General features: G+C 37.7%; 1 protein-coding gene across 6 annotated transcripts in view; it reads left to right on the plus strand.

The window, feature by feature from the left end:
- Positions 1-8,931, plus strand: part of cdc45 (CDC45 cell division cycle 45 homolog (S. cerevisiae)) — a 98,201-nt gene extending 89,270 nt beyond the window's left edge. For 5 of the 6 annotated variants that reach the window (XM_069933683.1, XM_069933677.1, XM_069933682.1 and 2 more), the window contains 3 exons: positions 1,888-1,964; positions 3,250-3,316; positions 4,921-5,670. In XM_069933683.1, coding sequence (XP_069789784.1) covers positions 1,888-1,964; positions 3,250-3,314 — 142 coding nt within the window. In that variant the 3' untranslated portion in view covers positions 3,315-3,316; positions 4,921-5,670. Of the gene's footprint in view, positions 1-1,887; positions 1,965-3,249; positions 3,317-4,920; positions 5,671-8,766 lie in introns of those variants that run through there. The other variant, XM_069933679.1, reaches the window with a different exon arrangement.
- Positions 8,932-14,928: the final 5,997 nt, after the last annotated feature.

Here is a 14,928-nt window from a genome sequence, read left to right on the forward strand (position 1 = left end):
TCTACGCTCCAAAGAATAAAGACCCAATCTGTCCAATCTCTCCCCATACTCCAGATGCTTAAACCCAGGCAACATTCTGGTAAACCTTCTCTGCACTCTCTCCACTCTGTTTATATCCTTTGCACTCTCTCCACTCTGTTTATATGTGAAAAGTTGTGGGCCCAGCACTGATCTATATGTCAAACTGATGACCAACCAGAGAAACAACCATTTGTCCCAACTCCTATTGGTTAACCAGTTCTATCTGTACTAATACTTTACCGCCATCCTTATCCTATGGATGTTTTTAATGTGGTACCTTATTGAACACTCTCTGGAGATCCCAGTACACAACATTCACCTGTTCTCCTCTATACAGTGTGATCATTATATCCTAAAAGAACTCCAGTAAATTTGTCAAACAGGACTTGCCATTCCTGAATCTCGGCTGAGTCTGCCTGATGGAATAATTTTTATCCTACTGTTTCTTCCTTAATGGTAGCTTCAAGCATTTTTCCGACTACAGATCAAGATACAGCGGAAAGATGACGGTCACAGCAAACTGGTTTAGTTGTTGAGGTGGTCCCAGAAATGAGCATTTTGTGGCTCTGAGGAAAGACTGAATGAACTAGTTTGTTTCTTTTGGAACAGAGCAGGTTGAAGGGAGATTGAAATAGATGTGAATAATATTGTGAGAGACTGGAAAGTGAATATCAGAAAGAATGTTTTTTTTTTCCTTTAGCAGACAGTGGATTATGAAAGGCAAGATTTAAAATAATTGGTGGAAGTGGTGATTTTTTTTTGCCGAGAGGTGGTAAATGTCTCAAACTTGCTTCCTCAAAAGATGGTAAGAGATGGAAGCTCTATTTGCAGTTACACAATACTTGGTTTACTTGAGAGCTGTGACCTGTGTAATCCCTTTTTAATAAATGTATATTTACTAATGATTTGTGCAATTGCAAAGGCAATAGTAAGATGGAAACTGTCTTCATAATGGAATATTGGAGCTACTGACTTCACCTACATAGAATGCCCTTCATGCCCGCTCTGGGCACAGATCCTAGTTTCCAGATACAATGCACTTTGTAATGTACAGAGTAAGAGGCATAGCTTCTTCAGATCCTTGAGGGACAGTTCCCTACCACAAAATTATTTTCCCCTCCTTTGTTCCTTTACAGACTCTGCTTTGCAAAGGGATCAGTAGGGCGAATATTTATGTAAAAGAAAAATGTTGTTCAAAGAATTCAAAAACTGTGATTTTGGCAGTAAGAACGTTTAGCCTAGTTTAACATAATAAGCTCTCAATTTTGATTCCTAGGGAATCTGCAGGTCTTTTTAAATAGTGCAACAGGTTTAACTTTCTGTGAATCAGTCACAATGTGTGTTGGGTGCATAAATGTGACCTAGTGCAGCAGGGGAGAGAAGTGAGAAGTCCAAGAAACCTTCAGAATAATTGACATAGTTCAAGCACATTTGTTTTACAAGCAAGGTAAAGCATGATATACAATGTAATTTCTATTTATTATCAAAGTTGCAATACTGGAAGAACTAAATTCTGGGCTAGTTTGCTGCAAATCAGGTTTGCAACCCTTGAATTGAGATGTAGTTGAATGAGTTTTGTGACACTTAATTACAGTACTTGATTTTGAGCACTGAATGGCACCAAATAAATTTAAAATAGAAAGTGTTCCGTTTTAACAGCATTCATTTTGAACAGCAAAACATTAACAAAGTAAAACAAATTTTAAGTGTGGATTAACACCACAGCAGGAGTGCAGCCCAGAGCCAGTTTGCTTGTCAGGTTGCCATGTTATCAACTGTTGCAACTCCAAGCTAGTGCTGTTTCTTTGAGTACTGAAATGGAGTCAAAATGTCTGTGAGATTCAGTAAATAATTGCTCTTTTTCAGTTTCTTTGGCAAAGCATTTGAAAAGGCAGCAGAAAGTACCAGCTCGAGGACTCTACATGATCAATTCGATAATTCCAGTAAGTAACACTTCAGGTCACTGTGCTGCCATGAAGTTGTCTTTAGCAACAATGATGTCAGTTAGAATTGACATTTTGAGGAAGTATCTTTCATTTCCTTGCATAATTGTAATTGATTGCAGGGACTATCCCATTTTCAAATGTTTGGGAAATGTGTCAAAGATTTTAAGCCTCACTTCAAACAGGATTGTTTGAGGATTTCCTTTCAATAGAGTAGAAGGAAATCATCCTATATGTAAATATTTGAATGCCATTTGTGCGCTCAAAAGAAAAAAAAATGTTAAAATAATTTTGAACGGCCATATTATTTTAATATAAAAGTCCCTAAGTTCTGAAAAACTGCATTAAATAAGAAATTTACTCCCTTGTCAATCAGTAACCAGAGGATGTAGATTGAAGGTGAGGGGGGAGTGGGGAGTAGGGGGTGGGGGGGATTTAACAGGTACATTTTGTTTTACACAGATGGTGATGGGTGTATGGAACAGGCTGCCAGAGAGGTGCTTGAGGCAAATGTTTAAGAAACATTTGGACAGATACATAGATAGGATAGGTTAAGAGGAATATGGGTCAAATGTAGGCAGGTGGGACATCTTGGTTAGCATGAGCAATTTGGGCCAAAGGGTCTGTTTCTGTGCTGCATGACTCAATATTGGAGGCTCAGAAAATCATGGTCTAATGAACTATTTTTGAGAATTTATTTTCAAGGAGGAAATTTTGGTTCATGGTACATGGAACTTTCCACGGACCCTGCTGAACGACTGATGAACTGCTCATACAAACCTTCTGTCTCAACTATTTATTTAACAATAATAATTATTTATTTTAATATTTGGATAAAAGTACTGTGCGTGTATATCTTTTATCTGTATGTGTATTATAGAACACTACAACCCTTCTGCCCTCGATGTTGTGCCAACCATATATCCTTTTTTCAAAAAAAAACTAAATTTTTTTATTATGTGTGTTTTCAGTGTGTTCCACTGAGAACCAGAGAACACTGTTTCATCAGGTTGTGCTTTTACAATCACATGCTCTCCCTTCTAAAACTAGCATTTCTCAAACTTTGTTCTGGATTATGTCCCATTCTAAACTTCTTGAATGATATTTAGCTTTCTTCCAATGGGGAAATGCCATTGCCTTGCCCTCTCTAATCTTCATTGATTTGGTACTGATCAGACCAACACAATCAATTGATATTTAGATGAAGGTAGTGTGAAAGTAGTTTAGTATATCACCAACGTGGATCGGATAACTTACCCACTAATTAGTCATCCTCTTGTTACAGTAATAGAACTAAAAACTGAGGATCGCAGCAAATTTGTCGATGCGCTGATCTCCCTGCTGTCATAAAGGTGAGTAGACCTTCACTTGCAGTTTAGAAATGCACTAACCATTGCGTTTTTTTTTACAATATTTTTTAATTTTTAACACCAGAGGGAAATGGGGAAAAAAATACAGTAAGTGGAATGGGGTCGAAAAATAAATGCTACTTGAAATATAAGTAGATTCTTTTGATTCAGTGACTTGTAAGTAGCCAGGCAAATTGATTGCAGTCTATTTTGGGTATTGATATTTTTTAAATACACCATTTTCTTGTGCACTGTCAGACTGAAGCCACTCACAAATTGAATATTTTATTTAAATTTTTGTAGATGTATTAATATCCAAATATAGAAAGTAACAGTCATGTATTCAAAACGGTTATACATGCTACAAATTATACTCTAATAAACCCTGCCAACCTCCTCCCTCCCCCCAATAATAATCCCCAAAAGAGAAAAATAAAAGAAAGAAACAAAGGCAAAAACAAGACTGGTTACCAAAATATCACCACCATTCACACAACTTTGCCCTCTTAATATCACCATTTATTTATCCCAAGGAGTTAACAGGGTTTCATAAGATTTAGGGAAAGATCTTTATACATTAATACCTACTATATGTAAGTATGGGCACCAAATTTTCATCAAGCTTTCATATTTATTCCTTAAATTATATGTAATTTTCTCAAGAGGTATACAACTATATATTTCTGCATGCCACCTTTCCATTCCTAAATGAGAATCTGATTTCCATGTTATGGCTGTACGTTTTCTTTCAACTGCTAACACAATTTTCATAAATTCCTTTTGGAAAAAAATTCAATTTCAATTTTGTCTTACTGCTGAAAGATTACCCAATAAATAAAGCATTGGACCTTATGGAAGTTTAACTCCCAAAACTTGTTCTCGGAATTTTCCTAATTCTATCTAAAATGATCTCAATTGTGAACATGACCATCTAGGATGCAAAAAAGTACCAATCTCTTGACTATACCTAAAACATTTATCTGATAGATCTAATTTCAATCTATTTAATTTTTGTGGAGTAAGTTATGATTGATGTAAAAAAAACTTGTATTAAACCGATCAATATCTAACATTTATTGTATGTCAAACTATCATAACATAATTCCTGACAGTTTTTCTCCCCAATACTTAGTCAAATCCATTTCCCATCTCTGTGTAGATTTATGAATTCTCTGCTTCAAAGTTCTCTTTTGCATTAATATATAATAGCAGATATACATTTTTTAATAAGTTATTACAAATCAAAGTTTTTATTTCACTTCTTTCAAACAATAACATTGTTGGATCCAATTTATCTTGTAAATCTGCTTTTAATTGGTAATACAAAATATCATATTATTTTGTTTCCAATATTTTTTGTTGATCAAATGGAATTAAATTTTGTCCTTCATAACAATCTATATTTCTAATTCCTTTAAAAACCAAATATTAACAAGTGTATACTTCATAGTAAATGGTCTAATTCATTATGTATTCCAGGGGTTCCCAACCTTTTTGTTCCTCTGTACAAATGTACCACTGGGGGTACACGTACCCCAGGTTGGGAACCCCTGATATATTCTATATATTAATCAAGTGCTTCAACAATGATGTGTCCCTGTCTCCAGATATTACCTCTCGCAAAATGGAGGAGCAACACTTCCTATTCCATCTGAGCATCTCCAACCAGATGCCATTAACATCGACTTCTCTGGTATCTGTAACCCACTCACCCACCCCTCCAGCTCTGTCTCTGTCCTTTTCCCTCCAGCTCTGTATTCTGTTATGGACTGTGGACTGTCACATAAAGCATGAAATTCTGCTGGGAACTCTGTGTAACTTATGGTGTAGCAGGGTCGAGCTGTGCAGACAGAGGGAGAATGGAATGCTCAGAACAGTAGCTGGGGAAGCAGAACTGCAGTTGGAATGGCAGAGACCAACTGGAGAGCTGTGTGAAAGGAACATGCTTCATAAGTTAATGAAGAGTTAAAAATCACAATTTGAGAACTGAGTGAAGTCATCTAAAGAGGCTTTAAAAAAAGATTCATAAGCTTACGGCAACGCAACATCAATCATTTATCACGACGACGTTCAATATGACATCCTTATGTTATTCAGTAAAAGAACTGAATTTGGACATTGAACTTTGAGATTGAATTCTGTGGATTGTGTTGTTGGGCTGATTTACTTGACTGGCCTGAGGGTTTCTTGGGGATTTTCCTTTTTGAATATTGGGCACAGACTGTAATGGTCTGTTTTCTCACATAAACACTGTTTATAAATATATATATATATATCGTTTATTTGTTATAGATAGTTATAATTGTGTTAAGACATTATATTGTTAATAGTCATTAATAAATTTAGTTAAAATTTAACTCTTTTGAATTGCGTCTTTTTAAAAATATTTTATTTAATTTCATACATGCATTAATATCTAGATACAGAAAAAAATCCCACATACGTCTCAGATCAGTAGTACATAATATTATATTCCCCCAACCCCTCCCTCCCCCAAATCATAAAAGGAGAATAAAGAAAAGAAACAAGAAAAGAAAGCAGAAACACATCTGGTTACTGAAGTTAACACCTTCAATCAAATTTTGCCTCTAACATATTAAACATAGGTTAATTCCAAGGAGTTGATAAGATTCTTGAGATTTAGAGGATAGTTTTCACAATTTAATACCTACAATAAGTAAATATGGGTGGGTATCATTTATTTCTTAAATGTAATTTTCTCAAGAGGTATACAACTATGTATTTCAGCACGCCATCTATCCTTTCCCAGAATACGAATCTGATTTCCATGTTACTGCTATACATTTTCTTGTAACCGGTAATGCAATTTTCACTAATTCCTTTTGAAACATATTTAATTTCAGTTTTGGCCTTATCCCAGATATATTACTCAATGAGAAAAGCATTGGATCTTGAGGAAATTAAATTAAGTAAAATGTTCTAAAAATACTCCTAATTCCATCCAAAAAGATCTTAATTTTGATCATGACCAAGTGGAGGGTAAAACTAAACTGAAATCTTATAAATCTACATCAGATCTTCTAAATGTGATTTCAGTCTATTTAATTTCTGTGGGGTGGATATAATTGATGTAAAGAAGTTATATTGAAGCAATCTATATCTGACATTTATTCTATTCGTTGTACTATCACGTCAATGGTGTCTTCCCTTGTTGCTGGTACAAGGCATAACAATTCACAGAATGACTCCCTCGCCCGATCATTTCTCACCTTTCCTGTCTTATTCATCTCCGATCATCGCCTTTTCCTGCATCAGCCTGCGCTCTTCATCCTGCCCTTTCTTTCCTTCTCCCCAGCCTTTTAATTCAGGCACCTGACTTTTTTTTCTTATACTTTGAAGGGCTCAGGCCTGAAATGTCTTTCTTTTTCAATCTTTTTATTATTATTATAATTTATAAACACATACAGTTCAAAGAGATATTAAAAAAATACATAGTAAGTAATGAATTAATACAGAGATATTAAACAATAATATTACAGAATAAAAATATATCATAAAAAAATTTTTTTGATCAGTTTAGGGTGTGAACTATCTCTAAAAAAAAAAGATATAATTAATAACAATATATGAAAAAAAGAGAAAAAAAAACCCAAAAAAGAAGAAAAAACAAATCTGAATTTAAAAAAACTTTAAAAAAAAAACTTTTAAAAAAAAACCTACAGATATAGCTAAACCACGCCGATCACTCCGATCTCACCTTACAGCCCAATTATCATACATAATCATAGAAAGAAAACAGAGCCAGATCAACTCACCACAAATTAAAATATTGAATAAATGGTCACCAGGTTAACTCAAACTTAGAAGGGGATTCATAGACAGAGTTTCTAATTTTCTCTAAATTTAAACATAGTATAGTTTGGGTAAACCATTGGAAAACAGTGGGAGGATTTACCTCTTTCCAATTTAATAGTATAGATCTTCTAGCCATTAGTGTAAGAAAAGCAATCATACGATCCGCAGGAAGAGATAAATAAGTCAAATCTATCATAGGTAATCCAAAAATTGCAGTAATGGGATGTGGTTGTAAATCAATATTCAAAACAGTAGATATAATGGAAAAAATTTCCTTCCAATAATTCTGTAAAGAGGGACAGGACCAAAACATATGTGTAAGGGAAGCTATTTCCAATTGACATTTATCACATATAGGATCGATATGAGAATAAAAGCGATGGAGTTTATCTTTAGACATATGAGCTCTATGAACAACTTTAAACTGTATTAGTGAATGTTTTGCACATAGAGAAGAAGAGTTTACCAGTCGCAGAATTTTATTCCAATTTTCATTAGAAATTTGAAATGTCGATTATATACCTTTAGCTCCCAAGCTGAGCCCGACTGAGTTCCTCCAGCATTTCTGTGTTTTTACTACAGTTGCAGTGTCTGTGGATATTCATATTTCACTCCATTGTCAAGCACATTCTGCAAGGCTTATAAGTCCTGTTTATTCTTTGAACATCTGCATAATTATCCATGGATAATTTAAAAAGAGCATATAGAACAGTACATCACAATTGCAGACTCTTCAGCCCACATGTGTGCACCAACCATGATGCTCATGTTAGACTCAAAGTGCTGCTTGTATGTGATACATATCCCTCAATCCCCAACATATTTGTATCGGTCTAGAAACCCCTTGCATGCTACTATTGTCTCTGCTTCCACCTCTACATCAGATACATTTTTAAAAATATTCTATGCTTGATTTCACCTTAATACAGTAAAACCCCTGGTATCTGGAGTTCAAGCAACCAGCAAAAAAAATTGAGGAAAGTAAATAAATAAAAATAAAAGTTAAAAATTATAAAAGTAAATGTTCTCTGAAGTAACACATAAACCTTTGGTGAAGATGATGGGAGCAATGCCTTGGTCGTGCTTAGCTCATGGCAAAGTTGTATGAAACAGCAATGGTGTCGCCCAGGATGATGCCACTCGCCATTGGGGTGACTCTCTTAAAGTGTCTCCTTCTCCCTGCTTAGTAAGAGTACCCCAGTCAGAGGCTTCATCTGTAAACTTGGGGGGGAATTAATTATAATGTTAATTATTCATTTTTCGGGCTTCTCCGTGGAGGGGGAGGAACCTGCAGATGCAGCAACGATTAAATGTTTTCAAAGAATGTGACTGAAAATAAAGTAAAATGCTTTAAGGTTGTATATTCATGCAAGTGAAGTTTGTTCAGTGTAATTTTGGGTTTTTTTTTAAACTGTTTATGCAGGTGTATTAGTTAGGCATTGTAAAGGAAAGTCTCAAGCAACTGGAAAGTACACTTATCTGCAGTGATGGATTCTACCAATCCCCATAGGTGCCGAATACCAGGGGTTTTACAGTGTAACTTTGCCACTCAGTTAGATATTATAAACATGAGTGTACTTTGACTTCTTGTACCTGGTGTGAGGTTCAACTGATATTTCCTCTTTCTTGTACTTTAGGTTCATGCCTAGTGATTTCTTTTAGACTCTGAAGATTGGAGGTTCTCCTGTATGTAGTCTTTTGATGTGAAAATAATGCAAGTTGTCTATCCTGCTATCATCTTTTACTCTTCCCGTTTTAAATATGCATTGGGTTGTAAATTATATTTGTACTTTAGGTGTGTAGTTTTTCATATTTAACTTTTTGTAAATTAAAAATAAAATCAGTACCAATTTTGTGGATTTAATTGTTGTATGACTTTGCCCTGTATTTTGTTTTCTTTTGAGGCCGAGTATTTGCACAGTCCTGTTCCTGACAAGACACAAGAAATCATCTGTTTTGGCTGCAACTGGGATGCAACTCTATGTTCCTCTTGTTTCCACCCCCCCCCCCCCCCCACCTCCCACTTAATTGGCAAAACCCGCATGAAAGAAAGAAATTGCCAACTACTGTGGGAGTTGAGAACAGCTTGTAGTTTCTTGTATGCATGTTGATTATTTTTTCTCTTTTTTTTGTTCCATCCCAGTGGTTTAAACTGATTATTTCTCACCAAGGTGCCATGAATACACTGCTATGGCTTTGTGACTGTGATTAAAAGCTCACAAAATGTCTGGTATCAAGAACCAGAACAAAGCTGTAATTTCTCATTAATGCAACCAAGACATTTGAGGCTGCATTGATGATTGCCTGAAAAGCTTACTCCTGTTCCTATGACAGCAAACAAAGATTCTTTCCCTCCCCCCACCTCCCTGGCCACAACATGAGGCTCCCCAAAATTACACTAGACGATGAACACTTTTGGGTGTGTTTTATGGATTCTGGGCTGCTGATCATGAAATTCACCTTAAAAATTTTCCTATAGCGCAGCTTTTCTTTTTAAAATCTAGCCTATTTTTGTGATTTCCTGTCACATTTTAAGTCTACTTCGAGCAGACAAAACCATGAAGTTCAAACATGTCATTGAAAATTTATTTTCTGCATTTGCACTTGGAGTCCTTCCCTGTTGATCTTGGTGAAAGGTTTCAGCAAGACGTTGTGACCATATAGTAGTGGTATCAGGGCCACTGGAATCCATCACTGCTGGCCAACTAGCATTGGACACTGACATGAGAGGCATCAGATGCAAATCAGCAGCAAAACATTTTTGGGTCTAACGCATTGTGTTAAATTCAATAAAAGTTAATTTAATGTTTCTCCAACTTCCTACATGATACAGCAAATCTTTGTGTTCAGCTTGAAGGTTATCTATCATAATCTCCAATATTTTGTTTCAGTTGGCAAATCTTTGGGGGGGGGGGGAAATTGTTGTCCCATGGTATTTGTGGACCCCCTGCACCTGTTGCTGTCTGCAGGACTTGTTGGGGAAATATGATCTTTTACTAATGGTAACCGGTTTTTTAAAAAAAATTATCTCAAACATTGCTTAAGCAATGCCAGAAGTTGTCTGCCCAGACTTTCTGCTTTTGTGCTTCAGGCCAATGTGTTCCTGGGGAGTCCGTAAGAAGTCACAGCTTGCCACGTCCAGAAGCAGAAAATCCTGGCATCTCGCCGACTATATTAATCTTTCGAATCTAATCTGTATGTCGTGATCCTTCATGTGCTTTTATTTTCCATTTTAAGTGAAGGTTAGCTAATAGAATAGTTTCATCTTTATTTGACCAGACACGATATTCTGCTTTTTTTTTAACCACCTACAAGTAAAAATGATCAGTAGAAGAATCATCCTTCACTGAAATGATACAGTGACTTCATTTGAACCATTAGCTTCGAATGGAGAATGAACTTCCAACACTGCCTTTTTCTTTAATTGAGCACTAACGGACATTTGTAGATGGGGTTCATTAAGGTGATTGCACCCAGAACAAATTGCCTATCAAATTCCTCGCTCAAGATTCTATGCTTTAAATGTTTGACTTAATGGTAAAACAGTCTACTGAGCTTGCACTCCCTTTAAAGCAAGAAATTGATTGAAAGGCAGAGAAAGGTTCAAAAATTAAATTTTTTGTTACCACTGGTTTTTCTTTCTCCCCCTTTCCCTTCCCAAGAACTGATCTATGATTCAAAGCATATGAAAGTAAACCTAACAGCATTCAATGGAGTATATCATGGTGGGGGGGGGGGGGGGGGGGGTTACTCAGTGATATTGGGAAAATTTGCATTTGAGGTGAAGTATATCACTTTCCATCACTCTGACCTCCCCGTCTGTTGAAGACCTCCACATGAGGTGCTCAACATCTTCAAGGATTCCAACCATCCTGGTCACAATTCCTTCTCATTAGAAGAAGGTACACAGGAAGTCCGGTCATTCCCCCCACCCTAGTTTGTCCCCCATACCAGTCAGGCTCTTGAACCTACCCAAATCATAAAACTATTACAGCACCACCAAAAAAAAACTGTCTGCACTATTGTAACACCACTTATTTAATTTTTTTTAAATTTAGACAGGCCAAATTTGCCCTAAGAGTCCTTGCCACCCAATTACATCCCATTAACCACCCTGGTACATTTTATGACGTGTGGGAGGAAACTGGAGTCCCTGGAGAAAACCCACAGGGAGAATGTACAAACTCCTTACAGCAATTCGAACCCAGGTCTGGTCCCGATCGCTGGCGCTCTAAAGGAATGGCGCTATACGCTACGCCAAACAAGCCTCCCTAGCTTTCTTGCGCTAACTGTAAATTTATTATCTATATACCTAACTTTAATTATCTCCTTCTGAATTCGATCATTTAATATTGGAGATGGTTTTTTTTTTAATCAGAAGTATTTGTTTTGCGGCAGAAAATAAGTTTTTGGTATGTGTGTACACTGTATAAGAACATTTAAAAAAATGAAGTAGGCCATTCAGTAAGTTCCTGGCTGATTCGACCTTTTCCCCATAACCTTGAATTCTCCTCCTATGCAAAAAATCAAACTCTGTCTTTAAATATATTTAATGGCCAAGCCTCTGCTGTTTCCTTGGCAGAAGTTCCACATACAGTATTCAATAATTGAATAATAATCTGATCTAGTATCATTTAGATTTATTATCAGATTTATTATCTATACGACATGACCTACAACCCTGAGATTCTTTTTCCTGCAGGCGAAACAGTAGTGCAAAAAAAATTACACAACATACACGTGTTTAAATAAACCTGTAAACGGATAACAAATGTAAACAAACTGCAATACAGAGGATATTTTAAAAAGTGCACAAGTCATCAAATAAGTCCCTGATTGAGTTTGTCGTTGAGGAGTCTGATGGTGGAGGGGTAGCAGCTGTTCCTGAACCAGGTGGTGCGAGTCTTGTGGTACCGATACCTCTTTCCTGATGGCAGCAGTGAGAACAGAGCGTGTTCTGGGTGGAGTGGATACTTGATGAATGCTGCTGCTCTCCAATGGGAGTGTTCCCTGTCGACGTACTCAGCAGTGGGGAGAGTTTTGCCTGTGATGTCCTTGGCTGTGTCTGCTACCTTTTAGGGGGCTTTACCCTCAGGGGGTATAGGTCTCCCCATACTAGACCATGATCTTTCCTTCCAAAGTGGATTACATTGCCTTTACCAACATTGTGTTCAATCTGCCAGACCCTTGCCCAGTCAATTAACCTATTTATATCGCTGTGCCTGTGTACCACAATAAACTCATCATCATTATTATCACTTGACGCTGGATGTAAAGGTTCCCAGGAATAGCTATTTTGATCACATGGCTTCTGATACAAGGCACTTCAATTAATTTCTTGTTTCTTTTGTTGTTCAAGAGAAATATTTTAGTTGCAGCATTTTTAGGTTGTCCTGTTTTAGAACCAGTATTTTTCTAATTCAAGTGGAATAGTATGAAAGCAGGTGTACATGGTGGAGGGGAAGATCATCTCAAGGTTGAACAGGGTACCAGGATTACATACACTCTTGCTTGGTTTAAGATGGCAGAAGAAAATTGATGCGATTAAGCTACCAAGCCACACAGTGATGCAACCAGGCAGGACAGACTCCATTGTGGGCTACTGACGACTGTGGGTGAGGGATTTGCACCGTGCTCCGGGCTTCTGGAGACTGGCTGAAGGGGTGCCAGATATCGGAACTGGGATGTGTGAAGGTGCTGAAAGGCTCCTGATCCTGTTGAAGGTTGGGAACTGGAGTTTGGGCTGCTGATGGTTTGGACCGGACTCTTGTGTGGCTGTGGGAGCGCTGGAGGCGAATCCACAGATGCCCGGTGGCTCTGGGGGAACTCTCTTTTGCTTCTCTCTGACTCTAAAAGTCACTTCAGGCGGTTTCTGCTGATGGCGAATCTGTCTGCCTTACAAGTTTTGTGTATCGTTGCACGCAAGAAATTGAATCTTGGTATGGAGAATTTGACATTTTGAACACTTGGGATTGTAAGTATTTTAAGTTATTAATATGAACATGGGCACTCGATTTGTTGGAAGGCGTATGTTGGAGTATGCATTAGGCAGTGGTTCTTAAATTATGAGTAGATACAGGTTAAGAATGAACAATTGACCTATTTGTTCAGCCATTTGGATTTCAAGTGATATTAGGATCAGATGCATCATTATTGCCTTCAGTCAGTCATCGCCGATTGCCTTAAATCAGTCGTATTTCTGCACCAAAGCAAGAACAGCTGCATAATCTTTTGTCCTGCAGTTCTCCATCTAAAAGGGATCTGTGGTGAGTAATTTATTATCAAAGACTTCTTTGCCAAATCGTGTTTTCACATTGTATTCCCCCACCTGCTCCCCAGCTCTTCTCTTCATCTTCATGCCTCTGATCAGCACACAGCCACTAAGCAGTGGAAAATCTCTGCTCTGGCGGCAGTGTAAAAATGTCGGGACAAAATTCTTTATGCAATGTTTCCATTGGGACCCCTACACATTTTTAACGGAGCGGCCCCAGCAACTCCATAAGAAACAGGCCTAATGAATATGACGATCCCCCTCTGACCAACTCCCCAACACAGGAAGGCTGTGCAAAAGTGCATGTGTGAACGACCACATTGGTTACATAGGCAAGTTATGCTATTTTTTTTAATAATTCCAAAGTTTCTGTGTAAAAATGCCAATTAAGTAGGATTGATCAGCAGTCCATGTGAGTGCTTTGAAAGCTAATTGTGCCTTTCATGGGACAAAGTGAATGAAAGTGTAAATGGTGCATGTTTATCAGTAGGCAAAAGTAAAATCAGCTCAGTCCTTGTGTGTTTCTGTCATGTGTTTTTTCAATTGATTAAAACCTTAACTGTCAATGAGCAAAATCTCAGTGAAATAAAACTTAAAACTGAACTCCCCACCCCTTTCCCTTCCCCTTTCCAGTTCTCCCTCCCTTCACCGAACCATCCCTCCTCCCCTTGCTTGCTGCTGTCCCCTCCCTCCCTTCTCCGCCTATCATCTGCCTTTGTGACCACCCCTCCCCCACTTTTGTTCAGACGCCTGCCAACATTTTTCCATATCTTGATGAAGCCCGAAACGTCAGTTATGTATTTTTGCCGTTGCTTTATAAAGGGCATTGCTTGACCCGCTGAGTGTGTCCAGCATTGTGTTCGAATCATGTCAGGGTCACTCGTGTGGCAGATGATGCTTGTGCTCAATACACCATTATGTTGAAGAACCAGGAATAACGAGACCATACCCAGAGTTGTCAGCCAGAGAAGACTAGAAGCATTTATGGACGTGCTGTTAGGCTTAATATGGACCCACACCATATGACCTGGCGTCATGACATTTGAAGAGCTACCGACCTCATGACGTAGCTGCATTGAGCAAGCCAAGGCTTCTCAGTAGACCTGCGGGTTCTGCTGAATCACTATGCCTTGTGGTTGCAATGGCTAACTGCCAGTAGATAGGAGGCTGTTGTGTCTAGCCGTCACAAGATGGGCCCTGTTAGCAGTGGTTCTTCCCACTCCCTCCAAGCGTACCGCTACATCCCATTTAAAAAAAAATCAGGTCTGCAATTGAAATTAAATGGTATTTCCCTTGTGTGAGGAGTATGTGCTTGGACTGCAACAATGAGAGTTTTATTTTATCAAATCTCTAAATATGGTTTCAAATTTCCCTCTGCATTATTTTGCCTTGAATAGCAAGGGGCTTTCTCCCACCCCTCCCCCTTCATCTCCAAAGCCATCCAATCCCCCTCTTTATTCAGAAGGGAAGCAGCCTTCCCTGATATTTGGTGCAATTTACATGTGCCAACATTTTCTTAAGAACTTCA

This window comes from Narcine bancroftii, chromosome 4 (assembly GCF_036971445.1).
Source record: "Narcine bancroftii isolate sNarBan1 chromosome 4, sNarBan1.hap1, whole genome shotgun sequence".
In the NCBI taxonomy this organism is placed as follows: domain Eukaryota; kingdom Metazoa; phylum Chordata; class Chondrichthyes; order Torpediniformes; family Narcinidae; genus Narcine; species Narcine bancroftii.